General features: G+C 33.9%; 1 protein-coding gene and 2 pseudogenes across 1 annotated transcript; 1 reads left to right on the forward strand and 2 right to left on the reverse strand.

Annotated features, from left to right (window-relative positions):
• Positions 1-3467: 3467 nt before the first annotated feature.
• On the reverse strand, positions 3468-4406 carry LOC120121354. The gene is made up of 3 exons (XM_039140735.1): positions 4334-4406; positions 3901-4032; positions 3468-3670 (listed from the first exon to the last, which is right to left on the reverse strand). Exons 1-3 carry the CDS (start codon positions 4404-4406, stop codon positions 3468-3470), a joined length of 408 nt encoding a protein of 135 aa, XP_038996666.1.
• Positions 4407-12407: 8001 nt separating this feature from the next.
• Positions 12408-17138, forward strand: LOC120121404 (annotated as a pseudogene).
• Positions 17139-17619: 481 nt separating this feature from the next.
• Positions 17620-20652, reverse strand: LOC120121405 (annotated as a pseudogene).
• Positions 20653-21903: the final 1251 nt, after the last annotated feature.

Raw genomic sequence — 21903 nt, forward strand, 5'->3', positions numbered from 1 at the left:
GAAAGAAAGAAACAAACGATTCAGCAATTATGTTCAATGCCTCTGAAAGCTCGTGGTGGTCGGCCATAAACCAATACTGAAGCTCTTTCGGGGAAGAATCCTAGCAGGTCAAGTGCTGATTTTCATTATGAAATGGGGCCATCCCGAAACGGTTAATGTCCACTTTGGTCCTCCACGTAGGTGAAAATATTGTTTTAAGTTCGATTTTGTTTTCCTTTTTATTTCTCTTTATGGAGTATGTTGCATTATTAACTATTAAAAAAATTTAAACAGATAAATCACTTCAAACTAATACAAAAAATAACTATAAGCCATTAATACAATCTAACCCAAAACAGAGTGGAATGAAAAGGGCGATTCTGATCAACAAATCCAAACGCAGCTACCAATTCTACAATGAAAATTCAGATTAAACAAAATTTAAGCAGATAATCAATACAATTTTGTTAAACTGGTTATTTCTTCCGATAGACTTCAGTCTTCAAACACCAAGATCGCTTATCTAGTCTAGTTATAAAAGAAGGATAAACCTTAATACAGCAAGTTGAGGGAAGAAAGACCAGAAGAACATGAAATAACATGGTAAAATACTAGTACTAAAACACACGTGGCATTTCAACAGTTAGTTTCTTTCTTTCTTTCTTTCTTTCTTATGAAATTTCATCATCGTCCATATTTCTTTCTTTTCTCCTATGAAATTTCATGCTTGTCCGTATCTGAAACACTTGCATGATCAAATATACTTAAAACTTATTCTTGTACTTGCCACCACCATTATCATCATCATCACCACCATCATCACAGTCATCGTCATCTTTAGCATCAAACTCGACATCTTCATCATCAACAAACTCGTCGTCGTCATCCACCACGACTTTCCCACGAGCCTCGACAACGAGACCACCCATCCTATGGCTGCCGCCACCTTTCTCCTCCAGTGTCAGCGCTCCATGACACCCGATGAGAGACCTCATTTGAGTGAAATCAAATATGGGTATTTGGGCGTGAATCTTTAGGTTCGAAACAAATAAAGATTGAACAATCTGGCTGTGATCTTTGGCTATGTTATCGAGGTTTGCAGTAGCATTGGACCGACCAAGGATATGGCCGTGTAGAATCTGGGGCAACGATTTTTTACTTTTCAGAAGATTTCTTGCAACTGCTGTTGTTGTTGCCATTGATGCAACCAGAGTAATTGTTTTGGAGCTTTTGAGAGATGGAAACTGAAGGCTGGAGTTTGAGAATATTGGCGAAGGGTTTTGAAGAGAGGCTCTAGGGTTTAGGGTTTTTGAAAATAAATGGGTTGTTGACACGTATAGACACGATTCTGATCATTTTTGAAGATGAAAAGAGTAGAGACTTTGCTCTAAACAATCAGATTTGAGCGTTGAATAAATGCTTTGACAAGGTGGAATTGTGGTCGGAAAACTTTCAGTGTAGCAGCCGACGGGCATGGTTATCGTGCAGAGAGATCCCACCTTTTGTGTGGAGCCATTCTACTTTCAGAAACATTGCAGAAAAATGGGGATCTCTTATCTCAATTGACGCAGGGACCTTATATCCTGGCTCGTTTGATAGGGCCTTATTTCATATCATTACGAACTGTAAAGTTCGTGTGGAAAAATCCTGTGTTTTGAAAGTCGGGGATCAGTCTTTTTCAGTATTCGAGATTGAACCTTGTTTTAGCCCTCATTCCGTCTGGGAGGATTCGTCTGTATCGGAAACGGCAGTTGCTTCACCGTTACCCACGGAGGGGGACTTCGATGGTGTCTCGCCAGTAAAGTCTTCCGAGTTGGCGGTATGTGCTGGAACGTTTTCACGAGTTAATTATGATTCCACAAATATTAAGGAAGTTCAGCTAGAAAATCGAGCGTCTATTGATGGCACACATACTGGGGGCGGTTTGTGTGGTTCAGGTGAGGTATGGGTTGTTAAAGTTATGTCCCCGACAGTCAGTAATGGGGTAGCTGCGCATGGGTCTAATAGCCAGAAGAGTGGCACTTTTATTTCTTTGGAGGTAGTTAGGGGGGAGCAAGTGGGGTCTGAGGTGGAACTGTGTGATGCTATCGATGATAATGTGCATGGGCATAAGCTGTCGATTTGTGCTAACCCGACAGTTTGTTATGGGGCATCTACGATTGGCCAGAGGAGTAGAGGCCTTAACATTTTGGAGGGAGCTAGTGGGATACACGTGGCCTCAGGTTTGGATGTGTGTGATTCTAGAGTTGATAATGTGCATTCGCAAGTTGAGCATCACACGTTTCTTGATGTTAGTGGTAGGTGTTTGTCTTCTAATAGAAATGGTGGCTTACGGCAGTCTAAGTTTTTATTCAATTCTAAAGGTTCTCGGAGACCAAGAAGGTGGATTTGGTTAGTGGGGCAGTTGTGCAGGAGCATGTCTATCAAAGTGGTGGTAATTTTCAGGCTTTGGAGAGTGTTACTGGGGTACACGAGGAAGTGCTGGTTCACAATAAGAGAGGGGCATAAGACAACAGGAAAAGGTGTGAGCCTGCACGTGCTTCTGAGGAATATACTTTTCATTCCCCCATGTTGGATGGACGTGTTCCCATGATGGATGGGCATCAGAAACAAAGAGCTGTGGAGGAGAGGAATGCAATTTTTAGTTCGCTCAGAAATTTTCAAGTGAAATTTGCGGCTCAAAAAAGGAAGCCTCGTTAAAGTCGAAGCATGAGTCCTCTAAGGAAGGTTAAGGCAGTGGATGTTTTGGAACTTTCAGGTGATTCTTTTCTTTTTATTTGTATGAAGTTGGTAATTCGGATGGTTTCTGCCGACAAGTCGAGCAGGAAGAGGCGTTAAGGCGGAAGCTGATTCTTGTTCTCTGATCGTGTGGAAGTTCAGGATTTTGTTTTTGATTTTGTCTTTTATGCGGATGTTGTTTCTGGTTATCTGTTCGTACGGAAGTTCAGGATTTTGTTTTTGATTTTGTCTTTTATGGATTGAGTCAGCTGTGATATTCGGCTTATGGTTTGTTTTTGTGTTGGTTTTCGGGCTATGTTCAGGTGTTAAGGATGGTCAGTCATTTTTGTGACTGTTGTTGTAGCTTAGAAGGTTTTAGCTGTGTTAGTGTTGTCGTGTAGAGCTTTTTCGGTTGTTTGCTTATGTTGGGGGTGGCAACCTGGTTGTATTCTTATGTTTCTTATGGTTAATGAAATCTTAAGGCATTCTTTTCCTCCTTCTGCTGATTAAGGAGCTTTTTTACAAGATCCTTTAATCAAGAAGGAGGTTTTTAATGAGGCCTGCAATTCCTACAAAAAAAAGAACATAATGAATAATCAAATGGCTTTTTGTCAATATATTATGTCATTACTAAACAGATGTGGTTGCTTCTATCTAAATCTACAGCTTTATGGATCCATGTGAAAAATATTAATATAATGACATTTAATGCAACTCTGATTACAATAAAAAGAATAATGAACGTAAACTTACGTCGAGGCCCAATCCGTCTAATTCGCGCATGGATGGTTCGCACCTTTAGAAGCAGAAACTTGAACTCTATTTCCATCACCCCCATTCACACTATTTGCTGCAGAATACTTTTTATCTTTATGCTGATCCTTCCTTCTGAGGATCCGTGAAGCTTCATTATGGCCGCCATTCAGATAATGAGTCGTTTCCATCTGTTGATCAACAGTTGCACTATTGCTTTCTGTCTCATTAATCGTACAGAATGCAAAACAGAAAAATATGTATAATTATTGTCTCAATTAAATTACTGTGCCGAGAATGAAAAGTCAAAGAGTCACTACGCAAATCAGTAAGTGAGCCTATAAAGACCAAGTACAGAAAAAACATGTCAACGATGCCTTAGCGCTCTAGAAATCAAAATTCAAGAACAAGTTAGAACTTGAATCCAGAGTAACAGATAAAGGAACTGACCTTTGTTGACAAGAAAAGAACCCAAGACGAAGACCAAAAGGGCAAGGGCAACCAGAAGCAGCATGGAAACTTTCCGGCGACCTAGACACCGATACCAAACAGAGGGGAGAGACCTCTCCTTTTCACTAGAACCTGAAAGCTGTTGAAATAGAGAGAAGTGTATTGAGAAACAATGGCTTGAGTTTTCAATTGATTAAGAGTGGATATATATACACAAGATGGGGCACATAGAAATAGGAAACTAGCCTAGAGTTAGGGGATTACAACTAATTACAAGGCACATTCCCTACAACTAATCACAAGAATATTATAATTGATTACAATAATTTAAAATTTAAATAAATTTTGTTATAATTAATTCTCTAATAAAAGCATCATGATTGAATTCTTTCGTGCACTACCAAATGATTTAGAGTGCAAAACTCTTCTCCACCAGCAATAACATTTTTTATGCTCGGCAATGACCCATAACTCCCTGCACGTAGACCCAATGACCTTCCAGTCATTGTATCTTAAACCCGACCCCGTGTTCCTCACTCATTTCCTTTCACCCTATCATTAACTCAACCCCACAAAATTCTAACAAAAAAGAACATACAATGAAGAATTGTCCTATTTTGCAAGCAATTAGAAGCAAATCGAATCACACAATTTTCATTTCAGGTTAAAAAAAATACAAAAAATATTGACTAGTGAATCAAATCTCTATCACACATATCACTAGATATACCAGTAACACAGTTCTCTGAAGCATTTAACTTTCCAACTTGTTCCCAAAAGCCAATGTGACTGAATTATGTTATCACAAACAAACCAAAAAAAACAGGAAGTCAGGAATTCCTTTCCCCAAAACACTTTAGACAAAATCATAACTTTTCTGCAAATGTACTTTGGAAATTCAGATTTCACAAACAAAAACCAATCTATATATTTTTACAATGAACATGAATTAGATTATCGAGTGGATAGCATCCTTCCACTATTTTTCTCTCCGTGAGTATCCAATACGACTTCAATCACCCTACATAAGGATGGCTTCCACAGTTCATAAGTGAGTTATATACATATTAGTGGTGTTACTTAAATGCAATGATAAATAATGGATAAAAATGTCATAGAATAAGCTGAATCCTGTAATATCAAACCTTCGGTCATGAAAATACAGAAAGTTAATGACAAATCGCAATAAAACTGTTCCCTCAACCAATGTGATTGAATTCTAGTAAGAATGAGAAGCCATCAAAATGTGGCAAAATTAAGCCTTTTTCCACATAAATCTGAGCATAAAATAAAATTCATGATATACTTTAACTTAACTTGATCAATAAACAAATGAGATTAAATTCTACTAACCCAACAGAAAAAATGAAACACCCAAAATAGAAATTTAGCATTAGAAATTAAAACCCAGTTTAGAATTTCATTAAGCTTTTTCTCAGAACTGATATGATTCAATATATAAAAATATACCCACCTGAAAGTTTTATTTTAAATTAAAAAACTGTGTCTTTATCCATGAAATCAGAGAGAAATGATTAAGACCCAAAATCTCAACAACAAAAAAAAGATGCAACAAAAGCGATGCTACTAAAAACAAAAACTTTGATCACGGTGTAAATGAAATCACTCACTGTATTTCCAGGAGTTCAAATCCAAACTCAAATCAGGAGAAAAAATTGCTAATATGGGGGAAATCACTTACCTTTATGAAAAATATAGGTCCCTCTTTAGATTTTTTATTCATTTTTGCCTCTTTAATTTTTTGTTGAATATTTTTGAGTTGGTGTTGTTTTGGTAAGGAAGAATAATGAAATTTATTTTTTAGTTAATTATTTTGATACGAATTAAATTACCTTATTTTATACAAATTATACTTTTTTTCGTTCTGATTTTGAGATTAAATATATATGTATACTATAAATATATATATAAATATAGCATAAATCAAATTATTCAATAATTTAAAATTTTTTTTTTTAAAGATCATAATAAAATATAAGTGGTTATAGAATATTTTTAAAGATAATTCTTTTTGTTATCTTTCATTTTTAATGTTTTGTTATGATTAATCTGGATTGAACCAGATCGTACGTCTAATTTTAATGGATGAATCTTCTAATAGAAATTTTTTGTATAAGACTTACCTATTAAAATTATATGTATAATGCGAGTTGATATAGATTAATCAGATTAAAACCTTACATAGATATGTAAGGAGGGAAAAGCTAAACAACGATTTTATTAGTCATGGGTGATTCGAGGAATCAAGAGAAGTTTGAGCTTTGAACTGTTTGAAAGATGAGAAGTCATAAAAAGTATTGTTTGTGAGGGGGAAAATTAGTTCAGATTGAAACGAATCATCAGCAAATATGTATATTTAATTTTGGTGCAAACTTTAGATAACTAAACATTCTAATTATATGAGAGAGAACAAATCAAATATTAAACTAATAATTTATATTTATATATATATATATATATAATGAATATAAAGTAGTATTTATTTAAAAAAATAAATAAATTATTTGACAATGAGTATTCATGTTATTGCATATGTGGTTTTTAAACCTAAATTTTCAAATGATTATAACAAAATTCTTAATTATTGAAATTGTTTGATTCGTACAAAAGTTAAAAGTTGAAATACACGTTATATCTCATTTTTATTTTGACCACCATTTTTTAATTTTTTTTCAATCAAATCACACAAATATTTAAATGCATTTAATCATATCATTTGTTGCTAACATTTAACAGAACAAATAAAAACCTTAATAATTACATGCCACTATCTAAATCAAATTCCATCATAGGATGTCTTACTGATATTAAAATATACTCCTCGATGCTTGATGACAATTTGAACTCTTTATTCCACTACTGGCTTTTTACCTAAGCGCGAAAATCATCACATGCTAAGTATATTCTTAGTGAGGCAATTTAAAACAATAAACAGTGCAATACAATTCATGCATGAATTTCAATGACAAATTCAAAATGCCATAAAATCATGTAATTTGCATATCCAATATTTTTTCATGATCAAAATAATATAAAATTTCTCACCATTTATCCCATAAGCTTGTAAGCTTATTTTAACAAAATACTTATCATTTATTCTATAAGCTCGCAAGCTTATTTTACCAATATACTTATCATTTATTCCCATAAGCTCGTAAGCTTATTTTATATGCTTACCATTTATTAAGCAATAAACCATATGCCATAGATAATAGCCCAATATACAACCCTGAGGACCTTGGGTATACGAGTAAAATACTTGCACCGTAGTGCTAAACTTGCACTAAGCTTACGCCATAGTGCTAATCCGGACAATACACATAAGGTCGTGCCCACCACCTACACTAAGCTTACGTTATAGTGCTAATCCAGACATAAACCTGCACTTAATGTCCTTACACACTATAGTGCTAATATAAACTTGCAGCTGCTATACTCAATGGCATGCCAACTATACCTTGTCCCTCAATGATTTAATTGGGCATATAGTCTATTTTATTCAATCCATCCATGGCAAAGTATATTATCAATATTTAACATTGTGCAGTTCATACCCGAAATAATATTCATGGTAAAATATCACATTTTCCATAATCAATGCATTATAATTTCATACTGCAACATATCAATGTTATGTCAATTTATAAAAATATGACATAATATCATGTTGATATAAAAAGGTCGACTTATCGCAAGTCTTCCTGATGATGTGTAAAACATACATGTATAATTTCATGCATGTATTGCACTCACCTTGACACTTTATAATTTTCCAAAATATGAGCCTCACTATTGTTCCACAATAAACCCTCTTAATTTGCTTCAATCGCAAATCAATCATAATATGTATAATTAACAAATTCATAATAATACATATGTTAGTATTGTACTAACATAAACATATCCCAAAATAACTCCATAATATATTTGAAACTCATTATCTATCAAAATACTTAACTCTTAATAATCCCCTTTTTAACATTGGAACCAACTTTTCTAATTTATATAAAATGATCCTTCACCATTTTACCACTTAAAATTTCAATACAAAAATTCCAGTATTGAAATTATTATCAACCAAGTACCCATACAAGACATAATTACAATAAACACTCCCAAAAATTCAAAATTTGTATTACAATCACCAAACTTTCTAAAATTTCCATATTTTGACAACTTGCACTACCTTTAAATAACCAGTATTATACACACTAGAAATCAATTCCGTTTCTTCCGTTGAAAACTAGACTCAAATAAAAATCTATCCATATAAATAACTCCTTCTAATTCATTATGTACAATTTATGGTGAATTTTCAAAGTTGACCAACATAATCTGTTTTGCAGAATCTGCTGTCCGATTTTTCTGACATTTCCTTGGTTAAAAATTCATATCTCTTTGTATACAACTTTAAATTGATCCCCGTTTGTTTTAAACATAACTAGATCAATATATGAACATAATATATAAAAATAACCTCCAAATTATTTTTATATAATTTCTGGTAAATTTCCAAACCCACTGCAAAATTCAAAATATAAACTGTTTTCTTTAACCTAATCCTTAGGTTCTTCATCAATTCTTACAACCAATTCTTTAAAATCACTTAACTTTTCAAAACCCATAAAACACAAGAATCAACATCCCCTTTCATCAACTCAAGATGAACTTGAACACTAACAATAATATCATGCAATATTGGTACCAAATGATAGCGTTTTTCGCATATAACAATTTTCTATTTTCATCATACTCAAATCCTAAAGAATTTGCTTAAAAATTGAATTGAAGCTTTCTCTTACCTTAGGAGAAAACCCACGCAGCTTTGGAGAATAAGAGAACAATTTTGGATGAAATGTGAGGAACATCTCATCTTAATTTACATTTCATTCCACTTTAAATGAATATGATATTCATTTAATTGGGATAAGACCAAATTACCCTTAATGAATCCTCTTATTCACCATAAAATCATGACAACTCATCCTTATTATATTTCAAAGTCAAAGCTGAATTATTTTGACTTTTATTTTTGAAATTTCCCCTGAATTTTTCAAATCTTGCGTTTTAGTCATTAAATTCCACTGTTTCAGTTAAATATGAAAAATTGCACATTTTCAAACCAAATTTCTCTGATCCAACGTATTAAAATAATATTTCCAACCATTTTATAACATCCTTCAAATTTTTGTAACATTCCAATTCGATCCGTATTTCTGATTCCTTATCGTCTTTAACCCTTTCTATTTTTTCTTTACTAAAATTCCAAATCCAAAAATATAATTTCTATAAAACTCCACTCTCGAGAGTAAACTATCCATTTATGGAATAAAATTCTTTTTAGGAAATTTATCATTTAATTCCCTAACTTTTTCCCAATTTTCTACTTTGACCATCAAACTTTCAAAATTTTCATTTTGGTCATTATACAAATTTTTGGGGTATTACATATATTTTTAATGTTAAGATGTGATTTTAAGTTAAGATATGTTTAATATTAAGAATTTAAGATTATACTAAGAAATAAGATAAATATAGTATGTAATCTATTTTAAACCAAAAAATGAACTTGGTATAATGGTTGAGCTGCTCCTTTCTCTCCTAAGGCATTATTGGTTTGAACTCTATGGCCCTTTTTTAGTGCCTTTAATTTTCATTTACCCCGAGGGTGACACATGTCATCCTCTGATTGGTATAAACTAAATATATTAAATTAAATCCTCCAATCATATGATGACACGTGGCATGATCTGATTCAAAGATTAAATTTATTTTAATTTATTCAAATTAGGACCAATTGATAGAATATATAAGTAACAATGATTAAATATGTAATTATATCAATGTTATTAACTACCGCGTCAGCACTTCCGTTAAATGTTAACGACAAGTGACCTGATTGAATGCATTTAAATATTTAGGTGATCTGATTGAAAAAATTCAAAAATAGTGATCAAAATGAAAAAGGACTATAGTTATGTGATCAATGATGTAGTTTACCCTTAATTTTAGTACAAACTTTAGATAATGAAACGTTCTAATTATATGAGAGGGGACAAATTAAATATTAAATTAAAATTTTACTTTTTTATAAATGATACAAATGATATAAAGTAGTATATATTTAAAAATAATAATCATTTGACGATAAATATTTATGTTATTGCATATGCGGTTTTCGAACAACCTTAAAAGACTAAAATAAATTTTTTAACTACTGAGATGTTTAAATCATAAAAATTAAAAGTTGAAATACTCACTAATAAATCTTATAATTATTCATATAATTGCATGGCTAATGTTTAAATTATATTTTAATTCTATTAAAAATATATATGTCTTTTAATCAATTAAATTAAGTTTGCACCCGATCCGATATTTTCCGTTTTAAATAATCCTACATTTTCCTTCCTCCGTTGGTAAATAAGATAGAAGAGCTAAGAACCATGAGAAGCTTTAGCAAATGTCGAAAAGGATGGAGACAGGCATCGGGTGGTACAGAAGCCGTAGAGTTTTACAATGGGTCCCAAGTGTTTGTTAAATTGTCTAACAGAAACAAGACAAAGCCATAAATTTCATATATGGATAATGGAAAAAGACATGCCATATGCAATTGATTTCTTTAACAAGCACATGACTTTGATTGGTCCCATGTGCATTGGTTCCTCAACAAATTTTGTCCTATTTTTCATGTATATTTTTCTCTCGGTAATCAATTTAAGCAAGGAAAAGCTCGACAGACAAAGCCAGAAGCTTTCCCTTTGTTGCTTATGAAGCCAGATTGTGATGGTGTTTGATACTTTTTCCTTTTGCTTCTAAGCTAGTTTATCATTGTATACCATCTATCTTGTCTGTAGTATATCCTTTGAAAAGAAATTTAACACACCTTCAAAGTATATTAATTAGTATTAAATTACTGTTTAAACACGTCACATCATTTACATATTAAATTAATGATTATAAGGTTATAAATGAGTTAAATTATAGTATGTGTCACTTAATTATTAGTAGATCATTTTTGAATAAATTATAGTATACATCATTTAGTCATTAGTAAGATTATATATGAGTCATTAAACTAAAAAAAAATAAACGTATATCAATGGGGTTGGTTTAAGTGGTAAGCAACTTGATATCGCTTAAGCAAAGTCTCAGGTTCGTATAATTGTGTATGCAGAAAATCCCTACTGCGAGACTCACCCATTAAAATCATGTGTGCAATCGGTCCAAATTGAATGACTTGATTGTAGAAATTGATAAATTTAGTAACTTATCGTTATGATTTAGGAATAGAGTAATTCGATTATAACTAAAAAGTTAAAGTTTGATGGTCTATCAATGTGTAATTAATTACTTATCCAAAAAAAAATGTGTAATTAATTGAATGACTTATTTATATTTTTTAAAATTAGTAATAATTTGTAAATTTATTAATAATTGAGTTACATGTGCTGCAATTTTGCCATAAGTTATTGGCCCCAAACATAATTAGTTAATTTCTCATTTACCCCCGTCTTGGAATTTTTTTTCCCGTGAAAAAAAAACTCTCAACATAGGAAGAAAGAAGCTCAAGCTTTCCTTTCATTTGCTTCTTTAGATCCATTTTTCTCTCTTGGCTTTCTCTAGGTTTCTCAGAGCTCCAATCCCTTCCTTTCCCCCCCCCCCAATTTTTTTTATGGAAAATGAACTTGCTTTTTCTTGAAGGTACTTGGAGAAAAAGTGGAGAATTTTAACACTCTTTTTCTTTTCTCTTTTTGGTTTTACGTGTCTTTTAGGTACTTAGTCATTGTGGGTTTTGAATAATTTTATTGGATTAGGAAGTAGAAGAAAATCAGTGTGTACAAATTGCTGTCATTTTTAAATATCGGTGTTGAATTTGCCTTATTTTGTTCATTTTTGGAAGCTTGTTTTTGGTAGTGGATTTTCCTTTTTAGAAGGTTGTAGTTATATTTCTTTTTATGGAAAACTTTGCTCTTGTCATTTGTTCATTTCGCTTAAATATTGCTGAAGAAATGTGATTTGATTAGATTGTATAATTTGCATTGACTATTGGATTTAAGGAAAGTTATCAGCTTTGTTCGGCTATAATCATTTGATTGAATGCTGGTGAGGAAATGTGGAATTTACGGTTAAGATGGATGGATGAAATATTGATATTTTAGATTATAATTGAGTTTGTTAAGCTTTTTGGATATTATGGGATTGAATGAGGATATAATTTTGCAAAAGTAGAATTTTAACAATGGTAGTTGGTGAATGCAAGTACTGAAGAAGGTTTTATTGAGTGGTGGATTTGGTATATTATGATGGGCTGCACTTGTTGCAAGTCATCTGCTATTGAAGATAGCAAGGAAAGTCCTAGGGAGAGGCTTTCGAGTAAGGCCTCGTTAGATGTTAGGGTACCGAAGGCAACTTCTTCATGGAGCGAGGAAGCACATATAACAAAGGATCCAAACGGTCACACTGAAGGGAGGACCACGGTAATTGATAAACAAGTGAATGCTTCGGTTCGAACCCATGGTGAGAAGTTGGAGAGGAAGAGGGAGAAAACGGAAGAGCGTGTTATTAGGCACCACACAGGGAGGGTAGTGTTCCGAAAGCTATAGAAGGCGAGCAGGTGGCGGCTGGGTGGCCTGCTTGGTTAGCTGTAGTGGCAGGGGAAGCGATCAGGGGATGGCTACCACGTCGTGCAGACTCATTCGAGAAGCTAGATAAAGTAATTAAAAGTCATGTTCTTAAATGTAGTTCTTTTGGTACATTGTTACTTGTACTTGTATATGCTTGATTCCCATGTTGCAAGTATCATTGATAATTTCTTTCTTTGACTTATCAGTTGACTTTTAAGTAGGACCCTGTTAGTCTCGGCCTTAGCTGTCTAGATTTTCCTTTTTGCTATTATATTCTGAAACCTAGTTGTCGATATAATCATATAAACACTGAAACAAGCAGACCATGTGCTAAATCAAACTCAATAAAATCACAAATTACCAATTTGCAACTAGAAACAATAATTCTCTCTAAATCACGTGGTAATATACACTTATCCAATTTTAAGGCATCCTAAAGTCTTCACATTTTTGTCATTCTTCACTAATGGAATTGTCACCTTTCAACAGACATCTAGATGTGTGTAATTGGAGCAATGAAACTTGAGAAGGTATATTTGGGAATTCAGTTTGTTTTTTTAAGTACTGCTACAGGGTTTCAGTATGATTTCTCAACCTAACTCTATGAATTAAATTGACTGTTTTGTTGACTAGTCATCACATCTTTACATGAACTTGTATTTCCTTGCAGATTGGCCAGGGGACTTATAGTAATGTTTATAGGGCTCGTGATTTAGATCAGAAAAAAGTTGTTGCTCTCAAAAAAGTTAGATTTGATAACCTTGAGCCAGAAAGTGTTCGATTTATGGCAAGGGAAATTCACATTCTATGTAGACTTGATCATCCGAATGTGTAAAGCTGGAAGGGCTTGTTACCTCAAGGATGTCTTGCAGCCTGTACCTTGTTTTTGAGTTCATGGAACATGATTTGGCTGGTCTTGCTTCACATCCTGATCTTAAGTTTTCAGAATCACAGGTACTCCCAATTGTTTTGCCTTTTCTTCATTTTAGCAGCAACGTGATATCTTCGAAAAAAAATTACTTGCTAGCAAGTACAAGTAGCAACTACGGTCCAAAATAAGTTTCCATAAGAGGTCTTTTTAACCTGGGGATTAAATGATTCTTTTTATTTTAAGTTACAGTTCTAATGAGTAGAAATATTCTGCAATATTTTTTTAAATTTGAATTATTTTATAGGAAATTTATTTTATTTTATTTGCAGTGAAGAGCTATTCTGACAGTTTATTAATTACTGAGCAGGTTAAGTGTTATATGCAGCAACTTTTCTGTGGTCTTGATCATTGTCACAGCCGCGGTGTCCTACATCGTGACATAAAGGGTTCCAACCTCCTAATTGACAACAATGGCATCTTGAAGATTGCGGACTTTGGTCTGGCTAGTTTTTATGATCCTCATCAAAATCAGCCCTTAACAAGCCGTGTCGTAACACTTTGGTATAGACCGCCAGAGCTTTTACTTGGAGCCACCTACTATAGTACTGCCGTGGATTTATGGAGTACTGGTTGCATACTTGCTGAGTTATATGCTGGCAAGCCTATTTTGCCCGGAAGAACTGAGGTGTGCTTTTATGATTTTATCATTTAAATGAAATGCTTCTGACTAAGCATCAAGAGTTTTAAGCGGAAACTTCAGTTTAAAGTGAGAAACGATGTGTGATATGTGGTTGTTAGAGCTTCAACCAGTGGGTCAGTCTGTACTTTTCATTCAAGTGTATGTATGCTGTTATTATCTCATTTGTCAAATAAGAATTCATTTGTATTTATCTAGGATAGCTTTTATGTTGTCTTGAAGTATGCTTTGTCTGTCTTGTTTGATGCAATCTGACATGGTTTCATCAAACTGTCTAATCGAAAAGCCTTGGTTGTGAAAATTAAATGATTTAGGTTTATGTCTTTCTACCTTGTAGGTGGAACAGTTGCATAAAATTTTCAAACTTTGCGGCTCACCTTCCGAAGATTATTGGAGAAAATCAAAGCTGCCCCATGCAACCATTTTTAAGCCACAACGGCCTTATAGACGCAGTGTTGCAGAAACATTTAAGGAATTTCCTGCCCCAGCTTTAGCTCTCATGGAGACTTTACTTTCCATTGACCCTTCTGATCGTGGATCTGCAGCTTCTGCTCTCAAGAGTGAGGTATAATGTTTTTGAGAAATTGTGTTTATAAAGTTTTAGACAATTATAATCTCTGTTGCTCCATTTATTTATTTTTCTTGTACTTGTGTCCGACACATATTCAGACTAGGACAAGGGGATATGACTTACCATACCATCCCAATACAAATCAAATACCCATATATCGTATTCACACCCAAGTTCAAGTAACATAGTTTATAATCCATGCATGTAAGCAAGCATGTCGATGTGTGCATTTTCTAAGCGGTCGGATGTAATTCTTTTAGTCCAAAATCATATTGTTGTACTTCCATAATCTGATGATCGATCAATATTATCCAGTGTCCTTGACTTGTTTTTATTTATGTTTTTCAGTTCTTTACGACAAAACCTCTTCCTTGTGATCCTTCAAGCTTGCCAAAGTATCCTCCTAGCAAAGAACTCGATGCAAAAATGAGGGATGAGGAAGCTAGAAGGTCCATATTATATGCTTAATTACAATACAATTTTAATTTGTTTATTTTATTTTATTTTTGCATGTGTGTGTGGGAAGGTAGTTACGTGTGCTATATGGAAAATCTCACGCTTATAGAAAATTCTCTTCTAACTCTTTATATACTTGTGATGCATTTACTCCCAAAGAAAATAGAGCACTTCAAAACCATTATAAAAAAAACTTGTAACAAATAATTGGATCTCTTTGTTCTTCAGCTCATGCTGGACTGCTGTAAATCTGGTGTTAGCCATTATTATTGTTTACTAAACGACGTTTAGCTGTTCGGCCATTGCTGCCTAATGGCCTGAAATCTTGAGTTGTTGGTCTAGGTGCTAATAAACTTGCTTTTGTTTGCATTGACAGACAAAGAGCAGCAGCAACCAAGGGCCAGAGACCTGAACTTGATAGGAGAGCAACAAGAGAATCTCGAGCTCTCCCAGCACCCGATGCTAATGCCGAACTAGTTCTGTCTATGCAGGTAACTTAGAATTTGGTTAAAAGTTTCTGCAGTTCCTTGGTTTTTGGTCTACATGTTCGGTAATGGGCATCCTTAACTAGTTTATGTATGCATCAAGATTTGGACCAATGTTAAAACTCACAAGATCCATAAGTTTTTACAGCATCAAACAATATCCATTCTAGACATGTTATCAAGTCACCCCTCTCTTTTTAAACATGGTTGAGATGTAATTCTTTCCCCATTTTCTTCAATCAACCAAGGGCAGGCTTTCATTAACTTAAGCAAAAATTGACCCCAATGAAATAACGAATGAGGCAGAATCAAACTTCTGGTTCTGTACATCTGGGTAAAATCGATGTGGGTGAGGAGGGGAGAGAATATAACGAATGAGTTGAAATATAGTTTGTCAGTTTTTACCTCAAAATTTTCTTTCAGAGCAGTTATATTAATTTGACATTACTAATATTACTTTGACACTTCAGAAAAGACAAAATAAATCCGATTCGAAGTGCCGTAGTGAGAAGTTTAATCCCCATCCTGAAGAAGCTGCTTCAGGCTTTCCTATAGATCCACCTAGGCCTTCACAAGGAGTAGAATCAGATGCAGATGCCCATGTGAATCATCACAAGAGAGCCTCCCATTCAGGGCCACTGGCTCACAGGGCTGCAAGGGAAAAGTATGGGAAAAACCAGGATGATCCTCCAAAAATTTGGACCTGGCCTGATCTGTCAATGATGTCAGGTTTAGTGGCAGCAGGGAGAAATAATCTTTTATCTGAAGATAGCCGAGAAAGATCTGGTTCTTCGCAATCCGAAACTCCAAAATTAATTGCAAGATTTCCAGGGTCTTTCAAAGAGGCCTCGGAATCTTCTATCCAACAGGACCCAGAATATAATGTGCAGCAGAAGGAAGATGGAAGAAGAAACACCAAAGATTCAGTTCTGGTAATTAATCCACATAATATTTTCCAGTTTTGCAGTTCAACTATTTCTTACACTTGGATTGCTTTTATCCATTTTCTCTGATACATGCTTCTCAATGATGTTTGTTCCCAGCTTGGTAATGGATCGAAGGTTCAGAAAATTCACTATTCAGGTCCATTATTAGTTCCATCAGGCAACACAGATCAAATGCTCAAGGATCGCGATCATCAAATCCAAGAAGCTGTTCGGCGAGCACGTCTCAATAAAGCAATGAAGAGAAATGTTCAGTTACAAGGGAACCAATTATTAACCACTTCATTATTTGTTTCTGGTCGTTGAACTAAATTTGTACAACTGCAAATCAAAGTTGAGCATTGTCAAGATGATCACTGCAAATAATTTGGCTGCTGATTCTCTTGTCAAATATCCTCCCAAGTAGGATGGTGCTTTGTTACTCGGGCTCTGGCGTTAGTGTCGGATACAAATATGTTTCCGAGTAACAAAGGATCAGAGGGCTGGTGTGTTTAGGAAGATGGCTAGTAGCAGGCATATTATAGCTAAGGTTGTAGCTCTTATTAAGAAACCTTTGTGATTCATCATATGTGCATTTGTTTCCTACACAGCAACTGTATTTTGGAAAGATATGGTCCCTTTCTTGCTAACCTTATTGTCAACGTGTTGTGTACCAGCGTCGGGGGTTGGTGATTTTTATCGTCTAGTAGAGGTTGATTTTTCTTTTAGTTGAAAATAAATATGTAGCATGTTTAACAGTGAAAGGTACTCGATTTCTTGTGTGATGTTCTTTGGCGTAAGGCCGAGGAGTAGGGTGTTTTCATTTTGGAGATTTTCAATTTCAGGGCACGGTTCCTTCAACTTTTTTCATGTAGATGATGTAATTCGTAGGGTTCTAAAGAATGAAATCCAAGGACTTTGATCCTGTTAAGCAGAAATTAAAAAAATCCGGATTTGGCAAATCCAGCGTAAAATTGATCTTTTCTTCATAATTCTACAAGTTTTTTAACATGTCAAAAAAAATTATGGATCTGTAGGAGAAAAACATCAGAGAACAAGCACCGGATATCGACGTATAAAGCATTTGTTTTTGACGAATTTGAGTCTCATCAAAAGTAGGGTATTGATTATTGAGTACCAATTTTTTACCCTCGACATGGCTAGGAGTTTGAATACCGATTGGTTGAAGCAAAACTATTAGATACAAATTTCTCAGCCGTGTCAGTATCATTGATCGAACATTCTCACCATGATAACCTATTTACACCGATCTCGACTGAGAGTAGCTTTCGCAGCCAACTTAGCTATGAGTTGACGAAGCCTTTCAGCTCCTGGACCTGGCTTTATCTTGTTCATATCTCCAACTTCCGAGCATTTTGGTTCGCCAGAGCACCAAGCACCCGGGGTGAAGCTCCCTTTTTCCCGGTCAAGCAACTCCTTATCAATCTTATCCAACATGGGATCGTCTTGATTGAATTTCCGAGCAAAAGCAGCATTGCTTTGAACCATCTTGTCCGAGTCATTAAGTGTAAGGACGTGCGGGTGCTGTTTAGGGGGGGTGTCCCATGAAATATAATGCAAATCATGATTGACAACAGTCTTAGCAAACTCCGGAGCATTGCATACGACAGTCTGAAAGTAGCCTTCGGGAGAGGATAGAAAGTTTGCGTAGTACATCAGAAGAGTTCTCGGCAGATTATCCCAACCCCAAACACAATACTCCACAAATGAATGCGACAAAACTGTCCATGCCGAACCTGCAAGCAAAGAGGATGTATGGAAACAGTTAACCGCCAATTCCGTAAAGCAAAACAAATTATATATGTATGAATGTAATGTGTGTGTAGTTCCGACTTAAGAAGAACAAAACCAGGGCACTGCTTTAAGATCAATGATTCATCCAGCTGCATCACTAAACCAATGCATATGAGCATGTTTAATGAACATAATTTATATCTAAACACCATATAGATTCGGATAGTTCACTTTTAGATATATAGTTAAAGAAAGATCGATGATCCATATATGAGATCGGAAACAATAATCTCATCTGCCAATAAGAAGATACAGATGTGGTTTACCTATTGAGACCATAAAGACAATCAATCCCCTAGTCATAGGATAAACTTAAGAGAAAAAAAAACTTATATGAGATTTTCAATCTATGTATAACTGTTGGAATTGAAGACGTCTTCAAGTTCGAATCATGGGCAATAAATTAAACAAATCAAGCATATGACAGTGTACTAACCGGTAAATAATTTAAATGCAGTAGGTAATGTTCGCTTTTGTGAAGTCCAAAATATCAGACTTGGTTGACTTGTAAAGTCCGGGGTCTATAATCAAAGGCATAGCTCTTTTATCCCTGCACAAGCACCGGCAAAATTTGTCGGCATTCAATGTAAATAAAGGTTTTAGAAAGAGATGGAAAAAATGAGAAGACTTACGCTTTCCAGCCAAGCTGACTTGTATGTTCGATAAAATTAAAGTTCCGGTTTATATCAGAAAATGCATAAATGAGATCTGCAAAATAAAGAAAGAACCAAATTAACAAATACCAAAGCAATATCCACCGGCTCATTTCTCAAATAAGGCATGTTATAAAGGCTTACCATCTTGAGTCACAAGAGGATAATCCGATGCACTGAGATTGATAAACCAATCCCAATCTTTACTTCTGTTGAGATGAATGGCACAAGCATGGAGAGTATTGGCAACCATGGTCGGTCCTCGATAAGTAACCATATTAGCCTTGGTGATCATATAGACATTCCCGACTTTCGAAAAATCGTATGATTTTTTATTCTGGAAGTAAGCATCAATCTCTCCTCTGCCGGTGCCTCGAGGTCCAAATGAACAACGTATTGATTCCGTGGATGATACAGAGCATGAAGAGCTCTCCAAAGCTTTTCCAGATCACCCTTTGATCCAGAAACCAAGTATGCAAAACGAGGTAATGCCGGACCAGCAGGAGGTGGTGAGAAAGGACCTATATCGATCTTCGATTCAGCATAGCCCGGCTTCCTTTGATTCATATGAGCAGGGAAAATGGAGAAGATCGAGTTGATTTTGTGAACCGAAGAAACAAGTCCCATATTAAAGCAAGTGACAACAAGGATCGTGCATATGAGAGAACTTATCACAAGGGGAAACACCCATTTCTTCTCCATGTTCAACGACGACACCATTGTCAGACCTTATCATAGGATCTAATAGACAACCTTAACAGAAAAACCTTCTATCATCACCGATTCGGAAAAAAAGAAGAAAAAACCCTCTAGCTACCTTCAGAAGCAAATAGGAACAGCAAATACCATCAATCTTCAGATCAAAGCACTTTCCTCCAACATATAATTCCAAGATATACCTTTGAAAAAAGCTGTAAAAAGAACAACCACCATTAATGTTAGCTTATCAAGTATGATTGCCTGCTCTGTTAATTACCAAAACATAATGTACTGAAACTAGATCCGGTCAACGAATCAAACATAAACAAGTAATCAAATAAAACTAAATAGTAATGAAAAGGAAAGAGTATTCTAAAGCATGAAAATACAAAAAATAAACATCATTAAAAAGACCGAACAATTCGTTAAATATACATTGTGATTAAGCTACTGTTGTAAGTTGTAAGGCACCAGATTTGTGAAGAAAAAGTCAGTAACAAAACACAAATTGATTATTTACAACTTTTACAATGCTTAAAAGGAGCAAATCTAAATCAAAATTGTGTTTATCAACAAACCTGGAAATATAAATCCGGTTAGAGATTCATAGCTACCGTTAAAATATAAATGAAACCCAGAAACAGAAAATCAGTAAAGATCATAACTTTGGAGGAAAGAAACAAAACCCAAATCAGGAAACTAAATCATAAAGCTACCGATGAGAACCAAAATCTAATATAAAGTCGAAAACAGAAAACGGTTCAACGAATAGAAACCAAAAAACATCATGGAGAAAACATTGGAGGGGGAAAAGAACGTGAAACGAAGCAACTGAAGCAACAAACCTGAGTTTTGATGCTGGTAAGACAACAAAAGACTATGTCTTCCAAGGGTAAAAATGAATAGTTTTTTTTTGGCTTGTTGTTTGTAAATTGGTGTGTGAAAGAGCAGAGTTATTGAGTAAATGCTTAATTAAAGATGAGAGAATGTCTCTTTCTCTTTCCCTTCCTTTTTGTTTCTCTTCCTTGTTTTCCCTGTGCTCTCTCTCTCCTCTCCTAAAACTTAGGAATCTATGTTTATGTAAAATTAAAATACCAATTTTGATTCACCACAGTTGTGGTTCATTATTTAAATTTAGTAAGAGTTTTCAAGTTAATACTTAAATTTTATTATAATATGTAATACATATTGATATCAATTTTATCATTTCATTGGATATTAAGAAACTTAGTCTATATGTATTAAATTAAATAAGATTATCAATTTTAAATGTTATTTAATGAGATTCGTTTTCTTTAAAAAATGTTATTTAAAATAAAAAGTTAGACATCAATTTTAAAAAATTGTTAAATCTGAATCTCAATTTTATGATAAAGTTTTTTGTTTGACCAATATTACATGGGAACAAGGATCATTGTTCCCATTAGATTTTTTTATATAAATTATTTTATGTTTAATATCTCTACTCTTAAAAATAAAATAAATAAAATATTATTCTAAAATATCAAATATTTGTTAGATTCACACAAAATTAAGAAATTATCACGTATATATTTTTAAAAGTATATATTTAATATGAATATAACACATCATTAGTCTTGCTTGTTAAATTTAAAATTTTAAGGTGACATGTTATTCAATGTTGGCGGTGCAAATATTGACATTCAAATTTCTATGAACGGAATAGATATAAAAAAGAATAGGGTTTCGTTTAAACTTTATTTAAATGACCACTGTGTTGTTTTACAATTGAGTCCTTAGTCACCAATTTTTTTTAATAAAACTGGACATATTAGCTTTTCCATCACATAAAATAATAATTTCCGAAGGTAAATAAATAAAATATGCAACTGAAGATTCCAGAATATAATATTTTTATTAAAATAATTGAAAACAATTGAGTACTAGCAAAAAGGTGGGAGATTAATGTTGGAGGATTGCTTAGATATGAATTTATCATCAATCACGGCATTTATAGAAAAAAATTGTTCATCTTATCCTCGAAAATCAATTTAGTTGAAGTTTCATTCTCAAATAATTTAATTGGGTACGGTAAATGTATAAATATTTTAATAATTCAAATTGATTTGAATTTTAGTATATAAATTTTAACATAAACTGTAACACCCTAATCCAGTTAAACCTGAATATTCATAAATTACAATGTTATACGAGACTATCGAAA

The sequence above is a fragment of the Hibiscus syriacus genome, unplaced genomic scaffold, assembly GCF_006381635.1.
Source record: "Hibiscus syriacus cultivar Baekdansim isolate YM2019G1 unplaced genomic scaffold, ASM638163v2 tig00110372_pilon, whole genome shotgun sequence".
Taxonomy (NCBI): Eukaryota; Viridiplantae; Streptophyta; class Magnoliopsida; order Malvales; family Malvaceae; genus Hibiscus; species Hibiscus syriacus.